The 16,462-nt window shown below is 36.0% G+C and overlaps 2 protein-coding genes across 4 annotated transcripts in view; one reads left to right on the forward strand and one right to left on the reverse strand.

Annotated features, from left to right (window-relative positions):
* SYCP3 (synaptonemal complex protein 3) lies at positions 1–13,223 on the forward strand. Of its 2 annotated transcripts, XM_007419950.3 has the most exons (8): positions 1–133; positions 1,371–1,449; positions 2,911–2,945; positions 10,714–10,831; positions 11,267–11,366; positions 11,921–12,019; positions 12,698–12,802; positions 12,956–13,223. In XM_007419950.3, exons 1-8 carry the CDS (start codon positions 1–3, stop codon positions 13,007–13,009), a joined length of 723 nt encoding a protein of 240 aa, XP_007420012.1. In that variant the 3' UTR covers positions 13,010–13,223. The 2 variants fall into 2 exon arrangements, 1 of the variants encoding a protein (XP_007420012.1); XR_015796230.1 differs by lacking the exons at positions 1–133; positions 1,371–1,449; positions 2,911–2,945; ... (1 more) ...; positions 11,267–11,366; positions 12,956–13,223 and adding an exon at positions 5,162–5,378 and having other exon boundaries at positions 12,698–12,737.
* The window catches only part of CHPT1 (choline phosphotransferase 1), a 17,982-nt gene continuing 14,327 nt past the window's right edge, over positions 12,808–16,462 (reverse strand). Inside the window, exons 8-9 of one of the 2 annotated variants that reach the window (XM_015889482.3) lie at positions 16,274–16,348; positions 12,808–13,035 (exon numbers count right to left, since the gene is read on the reverse strand). In XM_015889482.3, the coding sequence (XP_015744968.1) occupies positions 12,991–13,035; positions 16,274–16,348 (120 nt within the window). In that variant the 3' untranslated portion in view covers positions 12,808–12,990. Of the gene's footprint in view, positions 13,036–16,237; positions 16,349–16,462 lie in introns of both variants that reach the window. The other variant, XM_007419949.3, reaches the window with a different exon arrangement.

The following is a 16,462-nucleotide window of genomic DNA, read 5'->3' on the forward strand; positions in this document are numbered from 1 at the left end:
ATGGCACCATCAGGAAGAAAATCCACAGGAAAAACAACCAAACTAGCACAGGAAGATTCAACTGTACATGTCTATAACTTTGAAGATGACCCAAAAAAACATCTGAGTGGTTCTGAAGAGGACATTAGAGAAGGTGTAGTAACCAGCTCAATATTTAAAAAACCCATAATTCCACCAAGTATCCATTGTTTAGGAACTCACAGTTATCTGGCATGTAAAATTTACAAACAGGTTCTGAGAGATGGAAAGTAAACAAAGTAAACAATTATCAACAATCATGTAGAAGAGAGCTAAAACAGCCCAGTAGTCATTTATTTAGATAAATATTGTGTTTATGTTGTGCTTGTAGGCCTTCCATCTGGAGTGGAACTAGATAAACCTTTGGTTTAGTTCAGCAGAATTGTTACACTTTCACTGATTTAGAGGCACCTGAACTGTTTTCATGTCCTAATTCAAAACTCTTAAGAGCTCAAGTTTACAAACAGTACAATTTTCCAAGCTGTAACTCATAGTTTGTTGCACTAAAACAACAAAAAGTCATGTGGCAATTTAAACATAAAAAGATTCATTGTGGCTTTAACTTGTGGCTAGTCCATGAAAGCTTATTATATAATAAATATTTTAGACTCAGTCTTTACAAATTAGTGTGCTTTATCATTTATTTCAGCTGAGATTTTTGCATAATTTTCTACTGTGAGTATGGCACTGCAGTATAGTACATACCCAATCATGAAAAAATTTATAGCTTATTCTCTAAAAGTATTAAAACATGTTCAAAAAATTAATAGAAATAATATATTTAATAAAGCAATTACGTGTGTTATCCCTGAAGTCTGTATGTGACTTGGTAGTACAACTTTTTTGTAACATAAAATCTTAGATGCAGTCTCCTGAATATTTAATCAAATATTATAGAAGGAAATTATATCTGCTTTAAGCTGAATAAATATTGAAGGCATAGATAGAATAATGCATTCATTGTTCAGTCTTGTACATTATTTTCTGAATCATGTTTCATTATTTTGTTGAAACTATTTTTTTTGTTGTCCTCACAGAATGATGTACACAATACAGAAGATAATGTGTGACAATTTAATACATTAGGTTCAGTATAGAACTATAGGAGTTCAATTTATATGGAAAAATAAAATCTGTGATATTTTAAACGTGAGAAAAATATGATTGGATGAATGAATGTAATAACTATGTGACAGCTTCATTGGCCTCATGCATTTGAGTAGACACTACAAGACCCATCAGTATTTGGGGAGGTTCACACAATCCTGAGGATGCTGAGGACTGACCTGCTGTTTTCTTTTATCTTTTCTTGGTGATGCAGCTAATTAAATTTGTTTTGTTTTTCTATAAAGATGAAGCTCCAGTGATTGATAAACATGGGAAGAAAAGATCTTCAGTAACTCCTCATGCAGGAGTTGAGGATGATGTTGGGTAAATTGCTGTCTCTCACTTTTTTGATGCACAACTATTGTATTGTTAAATTTAATTATATATTATCAGCTAGAGTTACAGTAGCTTATCACAATCAGAAGTGTGTGTGTATAAATATATTCACAACTTTGGCCATTAAAAAAAGGTGTAATTCTCTGTATATCAACTCTGATATGATACTGCATAGAAAGATTTATTTTCAGGTCAGTGTGGGATTGTGTTGCAAATGTGTGTATGTGTGCATGTTTTAAATAAAGTTGGCCTTTATTTTACATAGAAACATAATTAAGAATTTGTAAAATTACTGGATTGGATCAAAAGCTATCCAATGTGAGAAATTTCAAGCACTCAGAGCCATTTTTTGAACTAAGAAGAAATGAATGGGGAAAGTGACATATAAACATATCACACAGAGTAGAATTCTTAAATCCATATGGTAATAGAACAGGACTACCATATTGGGCTGCCAAACTAGATGGCAACTAGATAACAAAAATACAGAAAACACCAACTCTTTGCAACCAACAAGTGGTCCTCCTGGGTTTTTAGTCCAAATATGTTAAGCCCCATATCAGATATCTTATATTAGAGATTTTAGCAATTTATACCAAAGTACAGTAGTGCTTGGTTAATGACCACTCGTTCAGTGACTGAAGTTATGACAGTGCTGAACAAGTAGTGGTTACAACTGGTCCTTGAAGTTCCGGCCATCCCAGGACTTCCATGGTCATGTGATCGTGATCTGGGCACTTGGCAACTGGCTTGAACTTACAATCCTGCAGCATCCTGCAGTCACATGATCATGATTTGCGACCTTCCCTGCTGGCTTCCTACAAGCAAAGTCAACGGGAAAGCCAGCAGGGAAGGTCACAAGTTGTTCATGTAAGTCTCCCCCACCTATACCCCCACCACACCCCACTGCACTTATGCCTCACTGGCCACTCACACACCCTCATGCAACCTCCCCAAGCCTTTCTGCACTTGCGCTGTGCCTCCCTGGTCACTTGCACACTCTCCCCCACCTGGTAGCAGCCACACCAAGCCCCACTGAGCCTGCACCACGCTTCCCCCACCACTCATGCACCCTTATGCATCCTCTCCCACCTGGCAGCAGCTACCCAAGCCCCAAGGCGCTCGTGCCACACCTCCTTGCCACTTGTGCACCCTCACCCACCCGGCAGCAGCCACCCCAAGCTCTGCCATGCTCATGCTGTGCCTCCTCGGCTACCTTCACACCCCCTCACTACTCCCACCTGGCAGCAGCCACTTACCTGCCTGCCAGCTTGCTTTAGTATTGTGTAATGTTTTATATATGCAGTATATTAACTGTATTAACTGTCATACTATGTTAAATAATATCTCTATTTTGTTGCTGTAAAACAATATTAAAAATATTAAAAATATAAATTTAATTTCTTATAATGTACAAAAATAGTTACTCTTAAAATTAAACATTTATAGGGGAGAAGTACAGAATATGCTGGAACGATTTGGAGGTATGTTTTGGAAAATACTCATATACCTAGTAATATACCTATTGCTACTGACTGCAGGAGGAGAAATAATAAAAACAATTTAAAAATATTTTTAAACAATGTGGTGTGACATGTCCTGTTTTGGCAGCAGTGTAATAAGTTTTACTGTGTAACATAAAACTGTATGTTTCAAATTTTGACAGTGAATCTTACTAGTGGGTAAAAAATCCAAAGATGTAGGAATTAATTTATGTCAGCAGAGCTGAATGGAGGAACACTATTTTATATGCTTTACTATCTTTTGCGTTTCCTGCTTTTATAATTCCTCCAAGTAAGTGTGGAGGGGTGGGAATAATATACAAATCAGTTTACAAGATACTTCAGTATATATTAATATTTGAAGTGCAAGATCAGTAATAGGTAAAGATACTGTATTGAAAATTCTTAGCTAACATTGAATTAATATAACAGTGTTATGTGCAATGTAAAGTCTATATTTATTTTGTTTTTATTTTTATGCACCTTATAGTATGATGGTCTCTAGCAGAACTGTAGAAAGTTTATTATTATTATGGTTGATCGCACAGTCAGCCAAATGTATAGATGATTTGGCATTTTTATCTACCTGTTGAGTCCTTCCCAAGGACTGGGACTTGATGGGGGATAAAAATGCCAAATCCAGTCTAATTATTGTACAAAAACAGCATTGGTCGCACTTTTGGATGATCTCTGGCATGGATGGGATGGTGGTTGTGCTTCCACCTTTGCCTTACTCGGCGGCTTTCGATACCATCAACCATGGTATCCTTCTGGACTGACTCAGAGAATTGGGGGTGGAGGTGGGGGTAGAACACACATTACACTTCTGCTTCATGAGCTGCATTGGTTACCAGTTAGCTTCTAGGTCCAAGTAAAGGTGCTGGTGTTGACTTTTAAAGCCCTACATGGGGCCGAGCTATCTGAGGGAGTGCCTCTTCCCGGTTTCATCTGCCCACCCTACCAGATCCAGCAGAGAGGGCATGTTATGGGTTCCATCAGCTAGGGAGCTACATTTGGCAGGCCCCAGGTGGCAGGCCTTTTCTACTGTGGTGCCTGTGCTGTGGAATCTTCTCCCTGAGGTTGGCCTCGTCATTGTTGAGCTTCCAGAGATCCCTTAAGACTTGATTATGCCAGCAGGCCTGGGGACCCCAGTGGACGGGGGAATTAGTGAGGTGGCTCCCTTATTTTTAACATCCTTTTATTTGTTTTATTTTGTTTTATATATTTTGATGTATTTTACTGTTTTTAGCTTTGTTGTACACTGCCCAGAGTCCCTGTAGTGAGATGGGTGACTATATAAATTGATTTAATAATAAATAAATAAATAAATATTATTATGGTTGGTGGCACAGTCAACCAGATGTTTAGACTGGATTTGACATTTTTATCCACTTATCAAGTCCTTCCCAAGGACCTGGGATAGGCAGATGCTGTTGTTTGATGGTGTTAAAGGTATTGAACTGTTAAAGGCAGGATATAAACTGTTCCAAGTAAAGCTGCCTTTTGCAATTGACTGATGGTGATTTTGTCAATGCCGATGGTCTTCAAGTGGTACTCCAGATGTTTTGGGATTGCACCCAAGGTATCTATAACTATTGGTACTATCTTTGCTTACTTTTGCCATAGTCGTTCTACTTCTATTTGCAGGTCTTTATATTTTGCAATTTTCTCCAGTTCTTTCTCTTCTATTCTGCTGTGTCCAGGTATTGCAGTGTCCACTATCCAGACTTTTTTTGTCTTTCTTATCAACAGTTGTTAAGTCTGGGGTGTTGTGTGGCAGGTGCTTGTTTGTTTGAATTCTAAAGTCCCAGAGCATTTTAGCTTCTTCATCTTCTATTACTTTGTCTGTTTTGTGATCCCACTAGTTCTTGCTTGCGGGCAAATGGCATTTCTTGCAGATATTCCAATGCACCACTGTTGCTACTTTGTCATGCTGTTGTTTGTAGTCAGTCTGTGTGATCTTCTTGCAGCAGCTAACTAGGTGGTCCACTGTTTTTTCATCTTCTTTGCAGAGGCAGCATTTGCTGTCTATTGCTGTCTTCTCAATTCTGGCTTTATATGCATTTGTTTTTAAGGCTTGGTCTTGTGCAGCCAGAAATAGCCCCTCTATCTCTTTCTTCAGCTTTCCTGCTCTTAGTCATTGCCAGGTCTTGTTGTTATCTGCTTTGCCTGCTAATTTTTTTGTGTACTGGCTGTGTAATACTTTGCCTTGCCATGTCTCTTTTCTATTCTTCATTTGGTCTTTCTTATAGGCCAGTTTGGTTTCTTTGGTATTCAGTAAGCCTTCATGGTATACTAGCTTCAGTGCAGTTCACTGTCCTTCAGTGCAGTTCACTGTCCTATTCTTCCAGTGCTTTTTTTCTTCTTCAACTGTCTGGTGTACTTGTAACATTCCACGCTCACCTATGCTCCTTGGTAAGTAGAGTCTGTCAACGTTGCTGCATGGATGAAGGGCATGATTCATTGTCATTATTTTTCTGGTCTTCCTGTCCAGGCCTTTTACTTCAGCTTGAGTCCAGTCCACTATTCCAGCTGTATATTTAATGGCTGGAATTGCCCAGGTGTTAATTGCCTTGATGGTATTTCCTCCGCTGTTTGGATTTTAAAATCTTCTTCACTCTTCTGATGTATTCACTACTAACCTTCTTCTTGACCTCAGTGTGCTTGATGTTGTCAGCACTAGGATGCCCAGGTATTCCTTGATTCCTTCAATTTTCAATATTTTTCCCCTGTTGATGGTAAAGGTGGCACATTTGTCCAGTCCAAACTCCACTGTAATACCTTGGCTGTATATTTGGACAGTGTTGAGCAGTGATTCCATTTCAGATGGTGTTTTTCCATACAGCTTCAGTTCATCCATGTAAAGGAGGTGGAATAACCTGGCAGATGTTTTTGATGTTTGATACCCATGTCCTGACTTGTTCAGTATTGTTGACGGAGGAATCAATGCAATGACAAACAGTAGTGGTGATAGTGAGTCTCCTTGAAAGATTCCTTTCTTGATGTTAACCTCTCCCAGTCTGTCGCCATTAACCTGTGGAAGCAACTGTGTCTTCCACTGTGCTGTTGATCTTTGCACAAAACTTCTGATGTTTCTATTGATTCCTGTTATTTCTAGGCACTTGATTATTCAGTCATGTGGCAGAGTCGAATGCCTTCTTGTAATCAATCCAAGCTACATTCAAGTTGATCTTCCTTCTCTTACAGTTTTCCAAAATCATCTTGTCAATTAGGAGCTGATCTTTTGTCCCTCTGCTGTTTCAGCGGTTTCCTTTCTGCTCAGATGGAAAGAGCTTGTTTTCAACTAGATGCTGTTGGACTGCATCAGCTACAACACCAGTTAGCAATTCAAAAGTTGTTGGCAAGCAAGTAATTGGCCTGTAGTTGCCTTTTGCTGGATCTTTAATTATCAGGTAGATTTTGCCTGATGTTAGCCAATCTTCAATTTCACCTCCTTGCAGTATGTTGTTAAACTGCTTGGCAGTGAGTGAGTGCAGAGCACTCAGATGTTTCAACCAAAAACCATGCACTTCATCTTCATTTGGTGCTGGGCAATTCTTGATCTTCCTTGCCCTTTTTCCAACATGTCTGCTGTTATTACAAGTTCTTTAATTTCAGCTTCTTTTTTATTCTTACCTACCTCCTTTATCCAAGCTGGATTCTTGTTATATTTCTTTGGGTTGTCCCATAGCTGCACCCAGAACTGCACTGTTTCTTCTTTGTCATGTGTTGACTGGTTCATTGCACTCTCTCCATTGATGGATTGGTAGAAACCTTTCTGATACAACTGAAATTGGAGATTCTGCCCGTAGTGTGCTATTCGAGCTTTGTATCTGCTGATCTATTATTATTATTATTATTATTATTATTATTATTATTATTATTATTATTATTATCACTGTTTACAATTTTTATTTATAAGAATAATTACCAATTTGTATTCCCAAGACTTAGCAGACCATGGTGGATAGGAGTAGAGCATAGCACTAAAACTTTTTATATATTACGCTAGAACTTAATAGTAGATATATGAATAGAAGCTTCAAACAACAAATCAGTGTATTCTTCTTGACTAGTCATTGAATAGAATGCCAGAGTATTAAAGAAAAAGAATTTAAAAAAGTGTTTCCTTATTCAAAATAAAGTCCCATTCAAGTAGACCATAGCTCCTGCAATTTCATGGACATGACATGTAGTTATCTTGACAGACAGTATTCATATCTATTAACAGCCTTCTCTGCCCTCACCATGATTGTGTAGTTTAGAGTATGCATGAGAGACTGCTAATTTCCCCTTAGAGGTTTTTCTTAATGTTGTGGATAGTTTCAGTCAGTTTGGTACCCCTGAGACATGGATACAAGCTTTATGAGATGAGTTTAAAAACCAGTATATGAAAAACAGGAACACATAGCAGAATTCAGATCAGATTGTTTTGCTTCATTTTATCCTTGGAGAATAAAGTCTCTTAATATTACAGCTTACATATTCCAAAGTTGCCTAAACCTGTGAGAGTAATTGATCACTCTAGGCATTATGTGCTTCAACCATTTTTTCCCACTAGTTCTCTGGCTGAAATTCTGTGGAAGCAGCTTTTGGAGGGAGAATGTTTCTTCTTAAACTTGTTTTTATTTTATTTTTTCAAATTGGCCCACCCATATTTGTTATTTGGTTTGTGTATATCACATTCTGGGATGACTGTGCACACAAACTGGGAAAGGACCATTGGATATTCATCAATAAGATTCTTTCATGTTGATTTGATTAAGGCATCTACTCCCACCTTTATTTTTCAAATTAAGCTTGTGTTTTGTTTCCTCACTAGTGGGATGAAAATTATTCTCCTGTTTTCCTCTGTATTGATAGCCTTGGATATTTTCAATGTAGATATGCTTCCAGTGGCTTTGTCATGGAAGGAACTGCCTGCCTAATAAGAAGAACCTGTGAGTCTAAATAAAATCAGTTTGTTTAACAGAGGTACACACGAATACAAGAATGCCTGGCAAAATGATAGGTTGACTTATCTGCCTCCATTGAGTGGAAGTCTTAAGCCCTTCTCCCACAATCCTTACTGCGTGCTCCTGGGGAAAGCCTATGCCCCTGTCAGCCATTTTTTCCTCAGAGAAATTCTTTCTGGTGCTGAATTACACAGGAGTAGATAAAGTGGCAACCTCTTTCCTTTTTGTAGTGTAACCAAGCAGATGCACATGCTAAGATTCTTTCAATGAGAGTCAGATTCAGTACAAATTAAACTCTTTATTATATATATCAAGTTGAAGAACTAAAAGGGTTCTAATCTATATCTAACTCCTCCATTCCTTAGATTGCTACTTTTTTCCTGGGTCTCCATCCAACTTCTGAGCTGGGATCCTGGTTACTTGGCTTTGAGCTAGCCCACTCCCTCTGCAGAGAATAAAGAAAAAAGCAAAATGTAACTGCTTTTTCTTTTTTAAAAAAGTTTACCTGAGGGAGGAATCTCCTTGATCCTGGTTGGCTTTTGATTTTTGCAGGCTTTGGTGGTCTCTGTCCATTTACTTGATTAGACAGACCGGGTTTTTAACCCTTTCAGTGTATATATCTCTTAGAATGGTATTTCTCCCTGTTTATTATAGTTTGCTAATCTATTCCTTGCTTATTCCATTTTCTCATGGAGTTAATCCATTCAGTGGATCCCTCCATTGCACCTAAAAGGAAGAACCTTCACAATGAGTATCCAATGTATTTTTCCAGTTGGTGCACAGAGAGCATATTTATATATCTGGGCTTCCTAAACAGAAATAGGATTTTCTGAACAGAGCCATTGATTAAAAGAAAGGGAAGCAGTTGTTATTCAGTGTAGAAAACTTTCAGTGAAAAAAACCAAACAGTTGAAAATTTTCTTATTCTGTCTCCCTTTGTCCTTCGCCTGTTTTAGAGCTACATCTAATTGATTTAATTCACACACACAGTATTTTTTTAATATTTATATAAATTACAGATGACAAGCACTAGCATAAAATAAGCATTTGTTCTCTTTTCCATAGGAAGAATGACTTTTTTTTGGTAATAATTTAATTAAAGTTTACAAATAACAAAGATAAAAGAGAAATAGAAACTAAGAGAAATATAAAAAGCGAGGACAAGAAAAAGAAAAGTGCAAAGCAAGAGAGAAAAGAAAAAAGAAATATAAAAGTGACTTCCCCCTCCCTCCAGACAAAAGTATAAATAACCCCTGTAACTTAACACCTTCTCTAGTATTTTAATAATAATTTAAAAAAATCTCTTCTTCCCATAATTCATCTCTTATCAATAAACAAATTATAACAACTCATTCACTTCAGCAAAAGTCCATTAGGAACTACCAGAAATAATAATATATATATTTTACCCTTAATGAAATAAATCTTTTGTGCTCCAACTTACCACTTTTTCTAAGAGATAAAGCAAAAGAAATCTGCCCCCAGTTGTAAACAAATCTTTAAAGCGTCATCATTCAGTTCTGGTCATAAAGAAATTCCATTTACAGCTACCAGAAACCACAATACATAACTTCACTTTGTTGTCCAGAGAATGACTTTTTTTAAGATCATACCTGCTAGAATACATGATTTATGAAAAAAATACAGGTGGTTCTCATTTACTGAACACTTGTTCAGCGACCGTTCAAAGTTGCCATGGTGCTGAACAAGGGGTACTTATAACCAGTCCTCAAAGTTCCAGCCGTTGGAGTGCCCCCATGGCCACATGATCACAATTTGGGTGCTTGGCAACCAGCTTGCATTTGCAACAGTTGCAGTGTCCCAGAATCACATGTTCATTTGTGACCTTTCCTGCCAACTTCACACAAGCGAAGTCAGTGGGGATGCTGGCAAGGAAGGTCACAAGTTGCTCTGGTAAGTCCCCCCCCACCTTCCTGCACACTGCGTTGTCCTTCCCTGGGCCTCCCTGTGCTTGCCCACATGCACTCCATGCCATTCCCTGGGCCTCTCTGCTCATACCTGCGCTCTCCTTCCCTCAGCATCCCTGCATTCACATGAATGCAATTGCACCCCTTCCCTGGTTTTCCCTGCACTTGCACACACTCACCCAGCCCTCATTCCCTGGGCCTCCCTGCACTTGCATGCACCCGCAGTACCCACCTCCCCCACACCCCACTCCTTACCTGGGGCTGCCACTTAATGACCCAGGCATCTTTGGGTTACCACAGCAATCAGGACTACCTGGATTGCCATTGTAACTCAAGGACTACCTGTATGCTTATTGCTTCTGACATTGCTTATGGCTTATATGTAAGTTTATTATATAATTTACTCAAAATCAGTTAAACTCCATTTAATCAGGTACAGTCTTAAATAAAAGCACATTCTTAAATTGTACTTAATGCAGTTTCAGTTTGGTTCTCAAGCCAAGTTAGTCTTGTGAAATTGCCTTACTGAAAAACTTAGTTAAAAATCCTGAGAGATGCTTGGTACTTTCACCCAGCGATAAAGTGGAAGTGTAAGGAAGTCCTGTTTTACTGCTTTTGCTGTTGATCATGACACGTTAAGAAACATTCTGTCTCTCGGTACAGATTGGTATTATAGTGGCATTTATCCAACTGATAATGATAATGATTCAGCATTTACTAGCATACTGGCTTCTTGCAAATACTACAATTAGGTGTACAATTTATGTAATACCCAAAATCAGTCAGAAAAGGTGCTGTAGTAATGTTTAGATTTATTACAAAAACTGCTTGCTAAAAATGCATTGTACAACAATTGTCTTACTGTAGCGGACATTAACAAAGCTCTTCTGGCTAAAAGGAAAAGATTAGAAATGTATACAAAGGCTTCTCTTAAAACAAGCAACCAGAAAATAGAATTTGTTTGGAAAACGCAACAGGAACAAAGGTAAGTTACTTCAAGAGTAATATATATTTCATAGGAAATCATTACTTAATTCTATAAATAATAACTAAATTTTGTTCAGCATTTTGCCTACTGAAAAACAAATTCCTTTAGCTCTTGGAGAAATATCCTTACTGCTTTTTTAGGTATCTCGATTACCCAGAATGTGAATGAATCTGGATTATATTAACCCAGGAATTTAAAAATAGTGATTTTATTTTTAAAAAAAATCATTGATTTTCATTTGTTTGCATTTTACAATATAAAGAAATGCCACCATTTTGATACTTAAAGCATCAAAGTCTGCAATTTTTCAGGAGTTCCCATGAATACGCTAATTATATTCTGTTAAATTCACCATTTATTGCACACCCTTATGGATTTATTTTACAAGATATTACATATTGCACTCTTTGTAATGATAAATATATATTGTAGGCAAAAGGTTAACCACGAGTATTCTCAGCAGTTCCTGCATGTATTTCAACAATGGGATGCCGATATACAGAAAGCAGAGGAACAGGAAGAGAAGCTAGCGGTTTGTTTTCTTGTGTTTATTTTTGAATATGCTAAGTGTCAGAGATTGCTATTTTATGCTTTTTCTTCCTGCAGTATAGGAGAAATTATCACTCAATAATCAGAGATAAGAGATGCAATATTCAGTGATGTAGAATTCTTTGCATTACTTTCTTTGCGATAATGTATATTCACCTAGAGTACAGGAAATTCAAGTAAAATTAGCAAAGTGAAGCACTGATCAGTTTATAAGGCTTATGTTTTACCATGAAAAACAAGTGAGATTTAAGGCCAGTTAATAGGTTGGTCAGGAACTTACAACTTTCCTTTCTGCCAGAACTGGGGCTCATACTAGCTGTCCCAGTTTGCTTTGTAAATGATCTCCTTCGAAAAATAAACTTGAACATCTAGGTTTCAAGTTGAATTCAGGTATACACGTAGTTTTGAAACTTAAAATATGCAGCACCATACAACTTGGATTAAGTCTACTCCTGACCTGTCTTTTATTGACAAGGAACATTTCTGTAATTGAATTATATCAACTTATTAACCATTAGGGGTTTTTTTTCTCTTCAGAATGTATTTCGACAACAACAGAAAGCTTTCCAGCAAGCAAGAATAGTTCAAAGTCAGAGGCTGAAAACAATTAAGCAGCTGTATGAACAGTTTATAAAGGTCAAGTTATACACTTTTAAATCAAATGGTAGTTCTGAAACATAGTTTTATCAAGTTCACAATTAAAAGTGTAGTTTTCAGTTAAAACACCTAAATGGTGCTAAAGATATACGTGGCATGCAATAACATATGCAGTAATATTGTTAATGCACAGCAATACTTTTATGCTTTAAAAATGAAAGCGATTACTACTATTAGGTATTAGCTGTTTAGATTTGTTACCAAATAATGACTTTCTGTACCCATTCTGCCCAGTTTCTACTAATTTCTGATCAATCAAGTAGTTTTATAATCAATTCAACACTGCCAGTACAACATACTGGAGTTGATACAGAAATCCAACATCTAATTTTCATAACTGGACAAATTTCTTATGTAATACTATCTCAACTATGTTCCACTTTCAAGCTTTCTTGTTCCATATAGTGATTGTGTTATCTGTGTAGCTCTCTTCCCAAATCACTTCAGAGCTTGTATTATAGCACCGAGATCAGTAAATATCTTCCAAATGAAATTATTTTATCTTGCTAAGATTAACATTTCCTGTATCTATGCGATTATGTCTTTTAGAACACTGATGTATGTTGAGGGTTGAGCTATAGATTAATTTTAAAAATGCAAGAGATTTCTTGATGTGAATTACTGGCAAATTTTCATGAAGGTGAACTCTAATTTTAGAGTATGGAAGACATGGAAAGGACTCATGAAAGTCTTTTAGCAGGGGCACAAAGTGAACTTCGCAAAGAAATGGCTATGTTGCAGAAAAAAATAATGATGGACACAGTAAGTATTAATACTGATTTATGAAAACTTCAATAACATTTTAAAATAGCACACTTAAATAGAAAAAAACATTGTTTACAATTCACACGTTAGAGTGCTGTGATACAAAATATTGCATCTGATCAATATTTTTTTTCTTTTTTCTCATAACAGCAACAGCAAGAGATGGCAACTGTTCGCAAATCTCTTCAGTCCATGTTATTCTGATGGTTCAGTGGAGAAATAACTTGTACCTAAGTAACATGATACAATTATACACATTAGCCATCGTGGGGGGAAAAAAGCAACTGTTTTACATTCCATGTTAAAAATTACATGTGTCTGAATAGTTCTTCATTGTTAACAACAGAGAAATCAACAAGTAATAGAAGCAATTACTGTTTTTTCATTTTCACAATATTATGGTTCTTTAATCTTAACATATCTGCACAATTTTCCTTCATTTTTGAATTACAAATATAAATGCCTGGGTTATGATAGTATTTGTAAACTTCAAAATACCTATAGACTGATCCTTAGTTAAGCACAGTAGTACTTAGAAGTCTATTAGTAGAATTGGAATTTCAAGTCAAAATGAAAAGTTCCTAAAAACTAGGGGGGAAAAGCATTATCACACACATTAAGAGTAAAGTGCTTTAACATGAGATTTGAACAATACTGTTTACAAATTCCTTACTATCATAAAATACAATATATGTTTTCTAGATTTAGTACTGTAGTAATCTGAAACTAGTAATAAGTGGTATGATGTACTTTTTGCATTGTGGGCTAATAAATTGTTTTGGAAATACTAGTTTATCTAATTAAATTAAAAACTCTTAAATTAAAGTACCAATGCAGTGATTATTGAATAAAGCTTTATAGAGTAAGAAAGCACTATTCCCAACTGAAATGTTTTTTACCATCATCTGAAATATCAAAGGCTTGATTCAGTGAGCTTATAAATAAAAATTTTTAAAAGTAATTTACATTTCAAACATTACAGATGCAGTATTTTCATGGTTATGGAATATTGCAGTTAAAGCAATTTAGAATTACTGATGAAATGCATTTGACTTTTGAGTCTGATTTCTTTAAAAAAAAAATTAAGTACTATATTTCTTCCTTTTTCACAGAAATTTGCTTGAAATATTTAATTATATTTAAATATAAAGGTTTTAATTACCATAATGCCATTCCATTAATTAATGGTTTTCTATATAGAATTCACCGTTATGGTTGCATAATGCAAATCTTTCAAACTGGATTTGCAAATGTTATTTTTATATAGATCAGCTTATGGGGCTTTTTTTACACCACCTATTTAAAATTCAAGGTAATAGATTATTCTTATAATTATATTGGATTTTCTAATTAATAAAGAAGCCTAGGCAGATTTCACATATTAAATTTCTAGGGAGAAGTCATTATGTTTCAATGAAATAATTTCTGCTAATATTTAAATATTTACACATTACGTTTTTAGCCTATATGCCAGTGTGACATAGTAGAATTAACCAATTCATTCCATTTAATATTTATGGTCCAATTCACACACAAGATCTTAACTGAACATTTGAAATCAGTCTTTAACATGATTTCATTAGCATTTATAAATGTTAACACATGATTAAACAGATGATCAAGGTTGGATAAAGTTGCCAGCACCTCAAAGTTCATGACAGCAATTTTTCCATAAGAAAATATTTCTAGAGGGATGTTATAATAATTAGTGATGCATGTTAGAATTCGTTATTTAATAGATAAGCTCTGGTCACCTTGGAGTGATTCCTTAATGGAACTGTGCCACAGAAACCAGCAATAAAATCAGAGAACAATATTTAAAAAAATAAACTATCCTGACAGTGCCTACAACTGCTTTTATTATGAAATGTTAAAGCTAAGATGAAACATGTTTTTTAAAATCAAGCATGATTTCTGTTAAATGTGTTCAGTCATAGCTCCTACTAACATTATTTGTGCTTCTCATAACCTAAGAATAGTTTTTGAACGATAAGGTCATAAATTAACAAAGTTAATGCCTCAGTGTTACATGAAGACACAGTCATCTAACAATACAAAGAAAAGAACTGGTTGTAGATTTTTTTAGTGACATAAAAGTTCAAAGGAAAAGGAAAAGCACATATTGCTTGCTATGCAAAATATATTCTAAATACAAATGTTAATGTCTATATCATACCAAAAAGTACAGGTATATAATCCCAATGTATTTATAACACATTTTTGTAAATGAAAATAGAATTTTTGTTGCTTTAAATGTAGTGGACCAGATTATATTATGTTCAAAAACAGAATGGTTTCACATTTAAAAAAGATTAATGATTTCCTTCTCCATCTTATATCCAAGACTCAACTGTAGTACTTTCTCACCCCACCCCAGCCCCAAGTTTTCTTTTTTATAAACTGCTGCCTGGGAAGTTACAATCTGAAATGGCAGAATAGGCTATCCAACCCCACTCACTAATGTAATGAAAAGCAAATACAGGTAGTCCTCGGGTTACAACCATTTGTTCAGCAACTGTTCAAAGTTGTGACGGCGCTGAATGAATGGTATGATGGATCTTTGTAGCTCCAACCATCGCAGCATCTCTGCGATCACGTGATTTCTGATGTTCCCTGCCAGCTTCCCACAAGCAAAGTCAATGGGGAAGCTGGCAGGAAGTCAGAAGTTGCGGTCATGTGAGGTCCTTGCTTAACGACCGCAACTGGGACTGCTGGATTTGCTGTCGCTAAGCAATGTGGTCAAGTGACATTGTACTTTATGACCGCATCGCTTAGTGACAGCAATTTGGGTCCAAATTGCCATTGTAAGCCAAGGACTACCTGTATTACAAAGGCAAAAAAATTGTGCCAGTTGCTAGAAGAGGAAAATGTTTAAATGCTTCTGTCTACCACAGACTTCAGCTGAAAGGGGAAACTGCAAACTATATGTTGTATGGCCCTTACAGAATACCATATCCTTTTAATCGCTAATTTAAGCATATTGGTTAATTTTTTAGCCATTAACAACTAACATTTCTTGAAAGCCCAAAAAGTTACAGAATTTACAAAATGGGCTTATTTATGCTGTTATTGTACCTATATACTAATGGTAAAGTTACTCTCCTAAAAAGTCAATTTTTTTATGGAATAGCCCATGCTAGTGGTCACCTGCATTAGACTTTCAAGCATATGTGTCTACAAACAGAAAGTTTTTACACAGGGATCAGTTACCTTTTAACAAAAGCTTCTTTAAACTCTATGATCCTGATCAAACTAACTACAAGTCTTAGTATAACTTGAAACTTTATGAACTCCTTCATATATTTGGTTTTCTTTAAAAGCCTTCAGATCTGTATTTCTTTAAAAAAAAAAGTACTTTCCATAATTCAACATTTCCCCCTACTCCTTCTTCTCTTCGTATTTAGCTATAAGTCACTCATTATGGTTCTGAACCTGTTCAGGAGCTTGTTGAGATGAAAGCTTGAAGACCTGTATGTGAAGGTGAGCAGCAATCTGTATGCATATTCCAGTGAAGTATCTCAGCAAATCAAACAACGAGATGAACTAAAGATGAAAAGGGGGAAAAAGCTTACAAGTTAATATTACAGCACCTGTTGTATACAACAGAACTATTCTGTCCTTTTATCCTCCTCCTATTTGATCTGGCAGATAATTTAG

This window comes from Python bivittatus, unplaced genomic scaffold, assembly GCF_059951505.1.
Source record: "Python bivittatus isolate LINGU-HERP-01145 unplaced genomic scaffold, Pbiv_v1 ctg000330_np1212, whole genome shotgun sequence".
NCBI classification, from domain to species: domain Eukaryota; kingdom Metazoa; phylum Chordata; class Lepidosauria; order Squamata; family Pythonidae; genus Python; species Python bivittatus.

Bases quoted from the DNA above. Each gene is read 5' to 3' on its own strand.
- SYCP3 (XM_007419950.3), top strand. From the start codon at position 1: ATGGCACCATCAGGAAGAAAATCCACAGGAAAAACAACCAAACTAGCA. The intron at 1,450-2,910 runs GTAAATTGCTGT...AAACATTTATAG, and splicing joins GGAGTTGAGGATGATGTTGG to GGGAGAAGTACAGAATATGC. The intron at 12,020-12,697 runs GTCAAGTTATAC...CTCTAATTTTAG, and splicing joins TGTATGAACAGTTTATAAAG to AGTATGGAAGACATGGAAAG.